Below are 16,195 nucleotides of genomic sequence, written 5' to 3'. Positions count from 1 at the left end.
ACCAAATTCGAAGAACAGAGGAAATGTGAGATGCCTATCAAATCATCAGGTGGAACTTTTCAGCATTAAAATGTTACCGCTTATGGCCAAACTGCATTGATATAACAGCTTTATGAGCTGGCTCTGCATCAATAGTCCTTCTGGTGTTCAAAAGAACAGTCCAAGCATGTTTCCTGTTATGCCTGCTCTCATCCGCCCCCCTTAGTGTATTTTAAGAGCGGATGTTGCAATATCAAATGTTGTCTCTTGTCTACTTTTGGTAATGTGTCATTTTCAGTTAAATTACACTAACAAATCAGTTGTTGACCGATGGTTTTAAGAGATGAGCATTCCAGATTTTATTCTTAAATAGTTATCGCCAGGCCAGCTGTGATAATAGACAGATTGTCGACAAGTTGTTTGGTAACTTGCATTCCTTTTTTGTGTCCTATGTAACAATAGAAATCTGGGAATAAAGACTCAGAAAATGTAGGAAATACAAATCATTCCTGTCAGACACTTAAATTTCATCTAGTAAGGAAGAAACTTCAGGCTTAAGTATCAGTTCTGACCACTGAGGTCTGAGATCCAAGCCCTCCACATTCATTGAACAGAGACATGCCACGCAGCAGAGGTCTGCGGATTTAGCTATTGATCCGGACTTTCTTTGTCTAATCGTTTTACCTTGAGTGAAATTGACACAGGGTCCAAAACATGGTTTCGCTGATTTATTCTCTGTCAAAGGGCTTAAAGTATTTTTGAATTGTTTAAAGGGAGGAAGAGAGTTGGTCCTTGGAGAAATTGGAAAGGGGAGGTTACATACTGTACTGTGGAGGACAGGTAATGTCAATAACACCTAATGAGATAAGCAGGGATCGGGACTCGGTGGCCGATTCTGGTCTGCAGAGAACACAAGAACATTCAAGCAGCTGTCTGTTTTCTCCATTACCTGATGGGAAACCATTATCACCGCCATTCATAAACCAACGGTGAAGCCAGCACTTTCCATTTGATTCTGCCCTATGAATGTTTTTTTTTTATACAACGGATATATAGCAATGAATATGTTTAAAATAATCTGTAGCATTTCATATGAAAGGTTATCTCTTACAAGACAATGTTGAGTGTGTGTCAAAGAAAGACTTCAGTTTAAAGTGATGGAGGACGAAGTAGTGTGCTATTCATTCAAAGACACATGAATGGATGAGTTTACGAAACGCATAAAAGAATGACTCTGTGATGAGGTAAGTGGTATGTGTCATCTATCGGATCAGTCCGACAGTCAGATGAAGATTAATGATGAAGATTTGTAGGTAGAAGGCTCAGAGGCCACACGGGGGAGTAAGGACTGGTGAATATCAAGGCAGAAGCCGCAGGTGTTTGGGCACCAGGGGAATTGGAGCTAAAGGGAGCGCTTTGCTTTAGTTCAGAAGGGTCAGCGCTCTGAAACATTGTTAATAAATGATGTGTTGTTTATACAGTATATACCAAAAGCAATGGGTGTTCATGGGATCATGATCTGTTGTTCTGAAACGTGTTTGCTGGAAGTTTTCCACCAAAACACCTTACCAAGAAAAAAACATATTTGCCAAAGGATGGAGACTGATTGTATTAGATGCATTACGAATGCCCCAACTTGGTTTGATGACGTTATATTTCTCTCTTGAGGCCTTATATCTTGGAAGTCAAAAAGGGCTTTAGTGACATTGCGGCAGGTCTGTGAAGGCTGAAATAAATAATTGCATGCATGAGTGTGAATACAATCCTGCAACTTTATGTGTGTCTCAGTTAATCGGACTTGACTTGAGACAGTAAGGGGCTATTTACAGGTACATGTTTCATGAGATGCTGTATACTGAGTTAGTAAAGCACTAAACCCCCAGAAGATCCCATCCATCAGTGTAAAGTCTTCACATTTTATTGACATTTTCATGAATTCAAATGTACTAGTAATTTCTATGCACAGAGAAAAGCATCAGTAACTTTGCAATAAATCTATTTTATTCTACTACTAAATACTATTCTTCCCCTCCTTCACACTTTTTGTAAAAACCACTAGGGTATTTTTGAATTATGTTCGGTAAATCTATATTTCATTTGAATCGTCATAACTCAATCCCTAAAGTCTCTCAAATGATAATTGGTTCTTGAAGGTTTGGTCCAGGAGTCATTGCAGTAACAGGTCAGCTACTCCAGAATTATGTTCATGTGATGATTGGCAGGTTAAGCCAGACATGCATGACTAATGACTCTTGTGAAAGGCCAAGCCACCAAGCCAAAAATAGCATAAAACGGAAACCTGGATCATGAAACCACTTTGATTTTATGTTTTTATGTGGGGTTTCATTTGGAAAGAAAAAGGTTTTCTTTGAGGTTGCAGTAAAAACTAGGGTTGTATTTGGGAATGATGACGAGTTCTGGCTGTGCAGTTTGGTATGACATGCATCGCTACTACCACGTCACACACAAGGCACACAACAAGGCCTTGACAGAGCCTAAATGGATTTTTGTTCAAATTTGGTTTCGCTTCCTGCTCGGCATCTTGATTACAGACAATGGCAAATTACCCTGGGCTGATATGGAGAGCTCATTAGGGTTCACAGACGCTGAGGGATCAAAGTGGAGACGTGTAATCGGACAGAGCCCTGAGGTTACGGGCCCATGTCACCTACCTATGATTTAATGAAAGGTGCTGAGCGGAGTTGCATCTCTGTGTATGCGTGTGTACAAATAGAAGGTTAATTAGATTCCCCCCCATAGTGCGGAATGTGCTAAACGCTGGACTACTTTGTAATTAAAGGCGTTTAAAGGCCAAGAGAGGGCAATGCACCCAAGGAGGCCACGACTGAAGTGGGCAATGACACCCTACCATTGATTTATCATTTGCTGAGGGGCAACTGAATACATATAATCCAGGCAAGGCAACTATCCTCCCCCCCTTCCCCCAATATAGCAAGTAAGGTAAAGAAGCTAACAAAGACTGGAACCAGAAGGACAGCTGTACCTACATATGTAATAACCTGCTCGGTCTATCGTCTTCTATAGAAGTTCCTTAAACAACTTCTCCCCCTTCTGATGACTCAGAAAACACTGCCTGCCCTTAGAAACCAAGTGTGGGTGAGGCCTGAAAAACAAATATGGCGACCCATCCTTTGTTTCTGAGGTCCTGCAGATTAATTCAACAGATTGCTGTTGAAATTAACTATACACAACCAACATTTTTGCAGTGTTGTAAGTGCCACTTTACCTGAGTCTGAACCTTAAAGGAAGGGTTTGCATTTCTCCTCGCCAAGACACGATATGTCATGAGAATTATAGATCAGGAAACACCTATTTTTACCCTCTAATAGCTACTGTAAAAGACAAACTTTTTCTCTGTGCGCTTGTTTAGCTCAGCTTGTGGGCTCTCTATGATTTTCTTTCACCCACTGTGTAAATCTTTCATAAGTCTCCCTCTCCACAGGAAGCTGTATGGGAAATACATGTGGTTGTAATGATTCAACCCCACTCGTCAAAACTACTGTGCTTAAGCCATCTTAGTAGAGTATTAAAGATGCATCTTACAGAGTCAGCTGGAGACAGTTTTGCCCTGATGGACTGCCGTGATGTTGTGCCTTTTTCAGGCTGTATATCCGTCCATATCTTTTTCTTTTACTGTTTTTATCTTCTTATTTTTTTGTGCATATATATTCATGTGCACACAGACAGAGGCAAAACCATTTTATGGGAGCAGTAGCACTGGCCAAGTTGTGTGCTCTCCATTGGTGTCTTCCTGGCTAGAGAAACAGATGAAATACAGTGTAGACATAAAGTCCCAAGAATGGACCAACGGTAAAATACTGGCAATGCTTTGAGTCTGCTTCATACGTTGAAACCTTAAGAGATTATTTTCAGGTTTAAGAGGGGCCTTGGAGCGCATCTGTGTTGGCTTCTGCTTATTGCCAATGGATTTAACGCGCTTTACATTAACCTTTGCATACATACCCAAACACCAGGGGATTTAAGGAATGCTTCTGCTATTTACCCTAAACAAATGTTAAAAACCCAAATTACAAGCTTGGTTATGATCAGATGCCCCTCTGTGTCTATTAAAGAAGAGCCATGGGAAACAGTGGGTGGATTTCATTATTATCCGTAGTTTGATAGACCATGATTATATAGAAAGACCTCCATCTGTCATCATCAATGTACCCAGACAAGCTGCCAAACATCTTGTTACTGTAAAGCATTCTGCTCGCTACCCCACATCTTCTTCTCTCCAAATTGTTTCCCCAAGTTGTGCTTCTGAAATGTCCTGTTATTGAAAGATAAACAAACTATTGCTCATTGTACAGCTAAGGGATCCCATTAAGTCGTTTAACAGATGGGGGCAAAAAAACAAAACAGAAAGGTTTTCCCATCTGTTACTTCGGTCTACCTCTTTGACAGGGGGGATATCCATGCAAGTGCAATGTATTTCTCTGTTATCATCTCACTTATCTTAACCCTAACATGAAACACTGTATCGTCGGTAAACATTTTGCCTACGTTGGTGACACATGGACTAGATCTGCACCGGCAAAAGAAGCAGTGCGATGAGATTCTGCAGGGATGGGGATAACAAAGGTCTTTGGACATTAAATAGACTGCTGTGGCCTGGAACATTTGGCATGTCAGAATTTATATCAGAAATGATCTCTAGGAAAGTATTCGGTCAGCCCCCATCTGGCAGGCAACAGAGATACCACTAATAAGTCAAATATTGAACAATATCAAGGTTGCATGCAAATTTTTTGTTTTGTAACCAACAAACGTGAAAAGCTAGAATAGACACAGCTGGATTGTCTGATATATCGAATATCACACCATAATTTAGCTAACAAGTTAATTCCCATTCGATAAACCACAATGTTTTTCTTTTTTTTAATGGATAGTTTCCTAAACTATTCAGATATTTTGTAGAATGTTTCTGTTAAACATATTTAGCCAGTGAAACAGTCCAATATGAAAATGACACTTATAGCCACACTATTGATGTCTATGTGCACTAATGCATTTACGGCAAAGTACACTGTGTATTTAAACCTTTGGCTTAAACACATTCTTTGGGGATGATGCACAGTTGATAAATGATTTTACAGAACAAGGACCCTAAGGGTTTTTTATTCTGGAGCGCAAGCAACCTAAACAAGGAACACACCTGGAAACCATTTTGCCTCAGAAAGAAGTAAGACTATGAGGAACATGGCAAGACCATGATAACACTCTTAATGCTCTACTGAGTGGGTTAACGTAAGGCTCATTTGGAAATAGATGACTTGATTCAGATACAGACTAATTACAGAGAGAAGTATTGGCATGTGTTTTTACAGAAATGATACGGTAGAGGATTCTGGAGGCTCTGGATTGTTTCTGGGTCTACAGTGTATAGATTTCTCAAAAACTCAGTCTTGAGAAATAAATTGGTGCACCACAGCATGTGGGAAGATTCAAGTAATAGCCTCTCGTTAAATGTCTTTCTTTAACTTGCTTCTAGGAATGCGCTGCTTCTTAATGATTGTCAACAGACTCACTAACTACGAGTTTTTTCTGACATCAAAGCATTTTATCTCATAGCCTTGAGAGGCAGCATGATTATTATTATGAGCAATATGTGAAAATAAACTCTGAGAACATGTTGTTGATTTCCTTCCTGCGGAGAAGGAACCTAAGTCAACATTGTACAAAGGAAATTGGCAAATAAATAGTATGGTTAGCTGAAAGGGGCCTAGAAACCTTTCGGTCCTCACACTTGATTTCGCTACAGCATTGTGTGGACTGTGCATTAGGTTAGTAAAAGACAAACTTTTGACCATTTTCTTTCAGATGTTAACGAATGTGAAGAGGATGAAGGCGGCTGTGAGGGTTACTGTTGCAACACCATTGGCAGCTACTACTGCAAGTGTCCTGGAGGCAGTAGACTGGGGCCAGATGGCAGGGCTTGTCAAGGTAAGAAGGACATCTGGATGCTGCCGATGTGCACAAACACAGACAGATTGGAGCTGGCTCTCTGCCGAGTTGGAGCTTCCTGGACTGTTTCAGGAGCTTTTTTATGAATGAAATTGAGTTCACCTGGTGTTTAACACGCAGGCTGCTATGTTTTCATACAAAGAGAAAATATCACACATAAAGCATACTGTATTATGCCATACATGGACACAAGACTACATATATAATTCATAGTCTAGTGTTGAGCGGAGGCTGACATGAACCCATTGGGCAAGGTTAAATTTGACTCACTCACTCTAGCTATCAATGTGTATTACTGTTTTATATCTTGTGTATAACGTCACATCCTTGCATGTCGTAGCGGTCTATCGAGAGTCTCACAAAAACATTATGGGGATCCACTCATCTAACAACGTTGTTTACTCATTGCACATCACATTGCGGCCACTAGAGTTAAAATTAGTATACAGAATAAACTGTGTTGGTATAGAACATATAACCTTCTAACTATTGGAATTGTAAAGACAAATGTTATAATAATAATTGATGAACATAAACATTTTTATTCCACTCAACCGGCTTGTTGGTTGACAAATATTCTAGATGCCTAAAATAATGTGTGCTTGGATAATCTTTCAGTCATTCAATAGAACTATATAGTTGTCCTAAGGTCATTGGATCAACATTCTCTATCTATCCTATGTTGACCAACTTAAGACCTATACTAATTAAGTGTCACACAGCAGCTCCGCTTTCTAATGACCTTTTCTTTTTCGGACAGCTTGCGTTCTCACTTTGGCCGACTCATCCGACAGAAATATGCGAGTGTTTGGTCACTGAGTCGGCCCAGTTGTTCTTTAGAGCTACAGGTGTGAAAGAAGTGCCCCTGAACTTTAGCCTCTACGACAGGATAGTGTCACTTTCTACAGTCTAAAGTCTGAGAATGAACTGCTGAAGGAGACAAGCGGAAGGCTCTACAGCAGCTGTGAAGTTCATCTTCTTTACGGGATTTTGTGTGACTGTGTATGTCTGTGTGGTCCTATTTATGGGGAAGGACAGCACGTTTGGGTTGAAACTATTGAAAAAAGAAACTCTTGGGAAGTTGCTTTTTAATCTTGGGACTTTCAAAATGACTGTTTTTCGTCTAGAATCATCTGCCATACTATAATCACTAAAGCAAAGCCATGCAAAAAAAATCCTAGCTTATACGAATAACCCATTCAAATGTTCGCTCTCACACCAGAGCTCCTCTCTTCCACTCTTTTGTCTTAATAAAATTCAGTTCCTGTGGCGCTCGAGTCTAAAGACCACCTGTTCAATTCTTTCTGCCACCAAAGCAGTGCTCCAAAATGTTGGGTCTGGCACATTGTTTAGTTGCAGTAGATGCTAGCTCAGCAGCTCCGCTCACAGCCAGACGGTGTCACGAGATACCATTCAGAACGCATGGCCCCGCGACCTCTGACAGCCCGGCTGCCGCACACACACCACCTCACCCGGCGGTGAAAAGCAGCCATTGTGTGTCTCCCATTGAAATCCTCTCACATGAGGAGACCAATGAGTATATTAACCTTGACAAACGTCCCCCCTGCGTCTATTGTTTTGCATGTTCCCAATGGGTTAAGTACAAAAGAGCCCATAATGATAGGAACGTTCATGAATATTTAATTACTCGCAGGCGGTCTGTTTAGTGATTATTTGTTTCAGCACGCAGGCTGATGTCTTAATTAAGTTAGGCAAATTAATATGAATTCCTTTAACATGATCACTCTAGTCTAGGTCCAAACCATCCTCCGTTTAGCTTCTTTTATTGGAAACAAGCTAATTAAAAAAGTTTTGCAGTTCATTTTTGGAGAGGGCCTTTTCCCACGGGTAAGTGTTTGAAAATGCATTCTTATATTTGCCCTTATTTGCCAGTGCTTTGACCTGCGAGGAACCTAAATGGTGGTAGCGTTGCACACTCAAATAAACTGAAACATATGTTCTTGGTGCTTAATACCCCCCCCCCCCCCACACACACACACACACACACACACTCCCCCCAAGAAAATGCAACATTATTTTCCAGAAAAGCCCTTGTGAGTCAGAGATGACAACCGGGAGGAGGTTAGGAGAATGTGTGATGTGTTGGCCAGATGTGTAGGAAAGCCTGATTGTCCTTAACTGGAGTGTTCAGGTATGTTGTTGCTTCTGTCTCTGTGGAATATAGACTTCAGTCTGACACACGTGCAGCCATATGCAAATATATCCTGTGCAGGAAACAAATGCACCTTATTGCACACACAGCTAGGCTATTCAACACTCACCTCTGATGACATGATCCCCCCCTCCAGGAGTGTGGTATTGTTCTGCTAAAGCAGGTGGTGATTTAAAACAAGGTTTTTGTATGTTACTTGAATATGAGAATCGGCTTTGACAAGACAGCTGATAGTAATATTCAAAAATAGATGTTTGCAAAAGGTATAACAGCAGGAATTTAAGATATAGTCAATATCATCTATTTACAACTCTTTAAATCTTTATAATAAAATGTGTTTTTAATTTCACTTTGCTTTGTTCCCTGGAGATGGAATGTTTAATTGGACCGCCTTAAAGTTGGACGAGAGGTTTTATAAAGGATGTAATAAATGTGTATTTTCCCAGACACAGCGTATGTTAAGCTTTATTCATTTAAACATTATTTTCCCACAATTGACTGAAGTTGTCAGTCTGCCATTGTTCAGAAAAGTTTTAATTTTAAGAGGCTGCTTATTATGGGCTTCTAATTGTGTCATTTTCATGACTAGCATGCTTGTGAACTAATTCTTCGACACAGTCAGAAACTTTTATTATACGGCAATATTGAAAAATACGTTTTGTTGATGAATATTTTCTGTTTAAGTGTTATAAATATATTTAATATATGTTGTGTTGTGTGTTTGCAGATGTGAATGAGTGTGAGGAGCTCAATGGGGGATGCCAGCAAACATGTGTTGACACGCCGGGCTCTTATCACTGTGAGTGCAGCGAAGGATTCCGCATGCACACTGATGGTCGGACCTGCATTGGTAAGTAATAGATAAGTATTTATTACACGTGGGATAACCATTTTAAAATAACCTCTACTCCTTCCCCTGTTCTGCATTTAATTAGTATATACTGTATATATTCATATTTACAAAATAAACACATTTACTGTTTATTATTTATCCTGAACAGAAATGTGAGATGCAACTTTCTTCTCACCTTTCTCTCCGCAAGAAGGGGAACAATTGTATTTACCAAGTTTTTCCTTTAAAGATAGTGGAAACAAACATATAGAATACAACATCGTTTAGCATACACTATGTATATTACAGAGAACCTGAATGCTCATGACACTTCAACATGCACAACTTACACACCCATGCAATTAGAAAAACACAAGCGAAAAAAGAACATTTCTGCAAAGTGAGTAAACAAGACAAAAACACAGTAAACAACCTCAACGTGAATGCTTTGTTACTTCATTTTGTTGTGTGCTGTCAGACCTGCAGCGTTACTGTATATGGGTCTGTTTTTCTCAACTTGCTGTGCAATATACTCAATGCCTATGCAACATATCAAATGGACATTCACATTTGTTTTCCTATTGTTGCTCCAAAAGCCACTTTTTCAGAGTTTTACAGTCCTTCAGGATACAAAGAATATATAATATCAATGTTCTAGACACACAGCCGCTCTTAACTGTGTCAGCCTTGTCCAGTGTGTGTGTGTGTGAACGAACACCTGGCAGAATATCCCCATCTCAGTATTTAAATTGATGCATTACCACTCTAAATAATAGGAGTGCTGGAATTCCATGATTTATCACAGTGTCTTGGGGGAAATTCCTATGATTCAGAGGGTTAAAACAAGACAGTGAAGTGCTATCCCCCCCATCCCATTTTAGCAACATAAAACCTCAAGGAAATACGAGTATTTGTGAATTTCTGAAAATCAGGACTCCTCTGTTGCTCTTTGTCTTATTTTTTGTTTTTTTTAATACCACAGTTTAGCAGTAGAGTACATAGGGAAGGAGGCAGAGGGATAGCTAATTGTGTCTGTTGAAGTCGTCAATGCTAAGAGCCAGCCGTTCATCCAGTTTTTACAGCCCGTCCGTGTCATCATGTCTGTGTTTAGAGCACCCAGAAGGCACCCGGCTGATATTCATATTTGGCACATCATTAAATCACAGGAGTAATGGGATGGAAAGATCATTAGAAAGTAACCAGCGGTACCCACCGGACCCAGCCTGAATATAATGTTCCACTTTCCAGCCTCTACCCAGGCGTTTTTTTTTCCTAAGTGTGAAAAGCTATTTAAGATTGCCAACTAATTCAATTAATTGTCTGATTAATGATACACGAATTGTCGTCCTGTGTGAGTTCAGATTTGAACAGAATTTAATTCTGTTTCTGGATTTCTATGCTTTTTCTTACCTTCTATGCTCCTGTATCTCTTTTCTTTTTAAGCTGTGAACTCTTGCTCGGTAATGAATGGTGGATGCGAACACAAGTGTGTGGACATGGGCAACAATCACTACAAATGTGACTGTCGAAAGAACTACCAGCTGAAGAGGGATGGCAGACACTGTGAATGTAAGTCATTTTGCAAGCAGACACAATGCAAGAATGTTTTTTCAAGAGATCTCTGGGGAAAAAAAAAACATAGTTATCTTTTTGATATGAGGAATAAGTATTTTTGTGTGTAGTGTTCAAGGAAGAAAGATGTAGAGAGGGGAGGAATTTGAGAAGCTTCTTTGGTAACAGTTACTGTTCATTAAAGTGAAGTGAATTCAGATATCACTCACATTTTAAAATGTTTTTGTTAGTTGTTAGTCAGAAGTGATACGTATGATATCATAACCAGACTTGAAAATGATGCAAAACTGTTTTTTTTACTTTCCGAATAAGAAGCTACACATGAAGGAGTTAAACTTTGATGATAATCTGTATTTAAGTAAGTATTTAATCTGCAATCCTACCTGAACTGACCAGCAAGTTCAGGAAATAACCTGCTAGGATGACGTGGTTTCATATTTATGTACAGTATGTTTGTGTGTGTGTGTGTGTGTGTGTGTGTGTGTGTGTGTGTGTGTGTGTGTGTTTGTGTTTGTGTGTGTGTGTGTGTGTGTGTGTGTGTGTGTGTTTGTGTGTGTGTGTGTATCTCTGTGTTGTGTGCTTCAGTGAGGGACCCCTGTAAGGAGGGGAATGGGGGCTGTGCCCAGCTGTGTCTTGCGGAAGGCGACCGGGTTCACTGCAGCTGCAGACCTGGTTTCACACTGGCTGGAGATGGCAAGAACTGTGAAGGTGAGGACTCATGCCACACACTGAGAGACATACAGTACATCCATTCTCCTGATCCATGTATGGAGGAAAGGACAGGCCAGAGAAATCTGAGATCTAACTTAAGTCTAGCCTAGCGTATAGCTGCATGGCTTAACAGTTTGACAGCATGTGTACTTGGTTCATTAACCTCAAATCGTCAAATACCTAGTCAACACAAAGGCATTGTTATATTATTAAGGTAATCTTTATCTGAGCTCATTACAGGCACTTCTACTTGACCCCCAAGAACATGAGATTGTTAACATTTCTATGTATCAGTATGTGTATGTGTGTGTGTGTGTGTGTGTGTGTGTGTGTGTGTGTGTGTGTGTGTGTGTGTGTGTGTGTGTGTGTGTGTGCGTGCATGGCTGCATGCATGTGTGTGGCTAAAATGTCTCTGAGTTGATATGAACTATGATAACCCTCCCAGTGCTATGAATATCGAACTTGTCCAAGGGTGTTGTTAGGCCACTGGACAGGAAGACATTTAACTCTGACCTACTGTAGATGTCTCAATGTGACCAACAGATAATACTCTTGTGTTTTGCAATTCTTTCTTAAACGATAAATCTTTCATGATGTTTTTCTAGTGGATTTGTTTGCTTGCGTAACTTTTCTTAGGCTCATGTGATTTTGTCTAGTATGTTTCTGCAGCACAGTACATATGTTATTACCATAACGCCGTGTAAACATGAGTGTGTGTGTGGTTTATTGCTTGTCTCCTGTAGACATAGATGAGTGCATTTCAGGCCGTGCCAAGTGTTCCCATGGTTGTGTCAACACAGTGGGCTCCTTCAGGTGTGTGTGTCATCCGGGATTTGAACTCGGAGCTGACGGCAAACAGTGCTACCGTAAGTACAAAAGCAAAACAAAAAAGAATGTCTCATATGATATACAGCTAACAGAGCAGACTCACTGTTTTTACAACTATAAGTGCATTGCTTATACGCTTGCCCTGTGACTTGCATGCATTCTCCTTTTTTTCTTGAACACATCCAGAGTTTTAAGTAGGCGTATAGGATGAGACTGATATTGTCACGCACCTCATATTATATATAAGTCACATTATTAATAGTATAATAACACTTAAAGGTGCTACGAGGAACTTTTACATATTTGTGAAACAGTCTAATTTTTGCTCTGATTGTCATAAATTACATGTAACAGCAAACGAGACCATCAGTGCAAATAATGCTATTTTTATATAGTTTTTCTTAATGCCTTTGTCATGGGGATGCTCGCCAAGGAACTACAGCTGGCGTAGTAAAAACACTACCGCTTATATCAAAAGGGGGTGCAGGAAATAACACAAAAAAAAGGAAAAAGGAAAAAAAAAGAAAAAAAGGAAAGTTCCTCAGAGCACCTTTAAATAGAGAGATACTGTATGTACTTTACCTTTCTGATTCCTTTTTAATGTGAACTCTATCTGTCTATATATGTGAATGTTTTTTTCACTTTCTCTACTCTTCTGTGGCTAGTAATTGCAGGACTGGGGGAAAAAAAACATAATTGTCCCTCATGGCAAACCTCACCACATTGTCCTGGTGGTTTTGGCTTCACTCTGATTGTGGTTGTTGGTCCTCTCTCTCTCTCTCTCTCTCTCTCCTCCAGGCATTGAGATGGAGATCGTCAACAGCTGTGAGAAGAACAACGGAGGCTGCTCTCATCGCTGTGAGCACACCACCAACGGCCCGCTCTGCTCCTGTCACCACGGCTATCAGCTGGACCAGGATAGGAAGACCTGCATAGGTATAGAAGAACTGGCTCTCATTCTCTCTGTGATGTGCTCTGCTTAGTTCGTAGTGACTTTGTACTTCCTCGAAACAAAACTCTATATACTTGTTTCCATTCTTCTTCCATTTCTCCTGTCTTCAGATAGTGACGAGTGTGCGAGTGGGGAGTCGTGCTGCAGTCACTTCTGTAGAAACAACCCCGGCGGCTACGAGTGCAGCTGCAGAACCGGCTTCAGTCTGCACGAAGACGGCTGTGGCTGCGATGGTAAGAGCGATTTAATATTTTTTTTTCTTTCTTTATCTTAACAGATATCTAGTCTGGTGCTTTTGAGTGTTTTCTTTGCTGTGGCATAGTTGTGTCAGTGGACTTTTACAAACCAATTCCTAAGAAATTAAGCTTTTTAAAGGTGCAGTAGTGAGTAGAATTTATGGCATTTAAGGCATTTTTAAGAACATACTGTACTTGGTAGAAATGGAATATCATATTCACAAGTATATTTTATTTTGTGTATAATCACTTGAAAAAAAAAGTTGTTTTATTTTTTATTTCTTAAGAATGAGTCTTAAGCCATATTTTTACAGAAACACAGAATAGACAAACTTCATGGCCATATGTTTTTATGGTGCGTGTCCTGGGGAAATGCACCTGTTGGAAGATGAGGAAGAAATACCACAGGATCTTCTCCTCTTCACTTGTTTGTGGAAACACTTGAGGCAGTGGTGGGCGATGCCATTTTTAGTTACTAGCTTCTTATCCTTGAAGGACATTGTAGCTTCAGTAATTATTCGAAAGGCAGGGGATACCAAGGGAGTAGGGATGGGGATCGTTAATATTTATTGATATCGATACCTTTATCGATACGCCTTATCGATCCGGGTCTTTATCGATACCACTATCGATACTTTTCTATTATTATTATTATTATATATTTTGAAGAAAATATTATTTTTGGTTTTAAAAAATCAAGTGTATACTATCTATGAAAAAAATATATAAATGTTCGCACTTGTTGGTTAATGTATTGTCTACTGTCACTTTATCATGTTTTAGTGATTTGGAAAATATTTAGGAAATAAATAATTGTATTTTAAATTAAATTTCTAATAAATATTGGCATCAGTAGTTTAAATATATATTTTAAAATGATGAGAGCACTAATACAACTGTATTACTCATGTTTCTCGCCAAAAACTCAATTTCCAATTCCTTTACGTTACACTTGAACGCATCATGATAACCTAATAGTCGTTTTACTGAGCCACCCTGAACACATCATCACGCAGCACGTCTGAAAACTTTGTTTACTTTTTAAGCTAACTAGCTTGTATGCTGCCGATTACAACACGGATTTCACAATTGGATTACTATTTTTAACTGACGGGACAACAAGCTACACAGTCTGTGTGTGTGCGTTTACCGCTGGTACTTTGTGGATGATGAAGACGGGCCCGCCTGTGGTGCGGCGGCAGCAGCAGGAGGAGGAGTCTTTTAAATCCGGAGACAGTCGAAGGTACTGCATTTGGCCTTTATTTGATGCACAATGCTGATGTGCTTGGCCATTGAGGTTGTGTTCCCCCCTTTACAAGAAATTATTTTGCAGCATAAGTTGCATTTCGCTTCTGCTTTATCTTCGAGCTTGGTAAAATAAAGCCAAACCATAGACCTGTTCGCCCGTTCAGCCATCCTCGCGAGCGAAGTTAACTGCCAGACTTCACTTGTTTTACTTTTAATACCTGTTTGCATATCATTCATAAACATTGGCGGACATGCAGCAGTGATTGGTTTGATTTGATTTAAATGCCGTGACGCGACTCGAGGGACACACAATTGCGTTACAGGACCTACGGGAGAAAAAAACGACGAGACTCGATAGTGGTATCGATAAGCCCAAACGTTATTGATTTTCGGGTTTAAAAAAAAGTGGAACCGGGTCCTTGATAGAACCGGGTTTCGATCCCCATCCCTACAAGGGAGTGTTGCAAATCTAAAAGATTTCACCGCTTGATGCCACTAAATATTCCGATATTACACACTGCACCTTTTAACGCAATTTCAGAACAGATAACAAAAAAGCGGCGCCAAGGAGCAATCTTTCTACCATCCAGAGAAAACATGTATCAGTTTAATTACCGTCTTTTTTTTGATGCCCCACCTGACTTTCATCTTCCATTCTCTAATATACAGTAACTGTGCTGTTCTGTATATTATTCTGACAGACACTGATGAGTGCCTAACAGAGACCTCAGGCTGTGAACACTACTGTGTCAACACTCTGGGAACATACGAGTGCTTTTGTCGACTGGGCTTCCGCTTGGACCAGGACCAGCACTCCTGCACTTGTGAGTGACGTTTGTATTAAAGTAAGACTTTAAATGTGCCTACATGTGGTCTAAAACAATTTGACCCTTACATTCTACTACCGGGTGTGGTGTGTGTTTAGCTCTGTACGGCAGAGATGAAGAGGAGGAGGATGAGGAGGAGGAGGAGGAAGAAGAAGAAGAAGAGGATGAACCGCTGGAGGTGCACAGATTACCCGGCCTGTTGTACCGCAAAGCCCCTCAGCTCCTGCAATACACAGCGGCACTGCACTCCCGCTATGACACTGAGTATGATGACGACGGAGCTATTGAAGGTGGCGACAGTGAAAATGAATCCGAGACGCAGAGGGAGCGTCGAGGAGAGCTCAGACTGGAAAGCGGCATAGGTACAGTAATGTCTGGTATGATATCAAATAGATGTATTATTGTTTTCCTATGACAGTTTTTTAATTCTCATCATGAGGTGACTTTTTTTTTCATTTTACAGTGTGTCTAGATGGCTCATTCGGGGATGACTGCAGTGTGAGCTGTGAAGACTGTGTGAATGGAGTGTGTAGTGAAAACCGAGACCGATGTGAATGTTCAGCCGGATGGACTGGAGTTATCTGCAATGGAAGTAAGTACAAGTGAAAAAGACATTCTAGTTACATATCTGTATTGTGTGTCACCTCTTGTCTTTAATACACTATAACATGACACGTGCTGCAGTTGGGTACAATTCTTCGGCTTCACCTCTCCCCTCCCAAGTCCTGGATGTTGAGTTTTGTGTCCACACATTTAAGATGATCTTTGACTAGAATTAACATTAAGATTGGTACCAGAATACATAAGCTAGCATGGCTCTGTCCAAACAAACAGTCTAGCCTAACTGCT

General features: G+C 40.2%; 1 protein-coding gene across 2 annotated transcripts in view; it reads left to right on the top strand.

Annotated features, from left to right (window-relative positions):
* egfem1 (EGF-like and EMI domain containing 1) overlaps positions 1 to 16,195 on the top strand; it is a 59,548-nt gene that overhangs the window by 14,485 nt on the left and 28,868 nt on the right. For both annotated transcript variants that reach the window (XM_080053603.1, XM_080053602.1), the window contains exons 5-14: positions 5,824 to 5,946; positions 8,868 to 8,990; positions 10,416 to 10,541; positions 11,130 to 11,252; positions 11,999 to 12,121; positions 12,882 to 13,019; positions 13,146 to 13,268; positions 15,221 to 15,343; positions 15,445 to 15,708; positions 15,810 to 15,938. In XM_080053603.1, the coding sequence (XP_079909729.1) occupies positions 5,824 to 5,946; positions 8,868 to 8,990; positions 10,416 to 10,541; positions 11,130 to 11,252; positions 11,999 to 12,121; positions 12,882 to 13,019; positions 13,146 to 13,268; positions 15,221 to 15,343; positions 15,445 to 15,708; positions 15,810 to 15,938 (1,395 nt within the window). The remainder of the gene's footprint in view (positions 1 to 5,823; positions 5,947 to 8,867; positions 8,991 to 10,415; positions 10,542 to 11,129; positions 11,253 to 11,998; positions 12,122 to 12,881; positions 13,020 to 13,145; positions 13,269 to 15,220; positions 15,344 to 15,444; positions 15,709 to 15,809; positions 15,939 to 16,195) is intronic.

Source organism: Ammodytes marinus (assembly GCF_949987685.1).
Source record: "Ammodytes marinus genome assembly, chromosome: 3".
In the NCBI taxonomy this organism is placed as follows: Eukaryota; Metazoa; Chordata; class Actinopteri; order Uranoscopiformes; family Ammodytidae; genus Ammodytes; species Ammodytes marinus.
The sequence above is the reverse complement of the archived record's forward strand: the minus strand, read 5'-3'. Positions and strand labels throughout refer to the sequence as shown.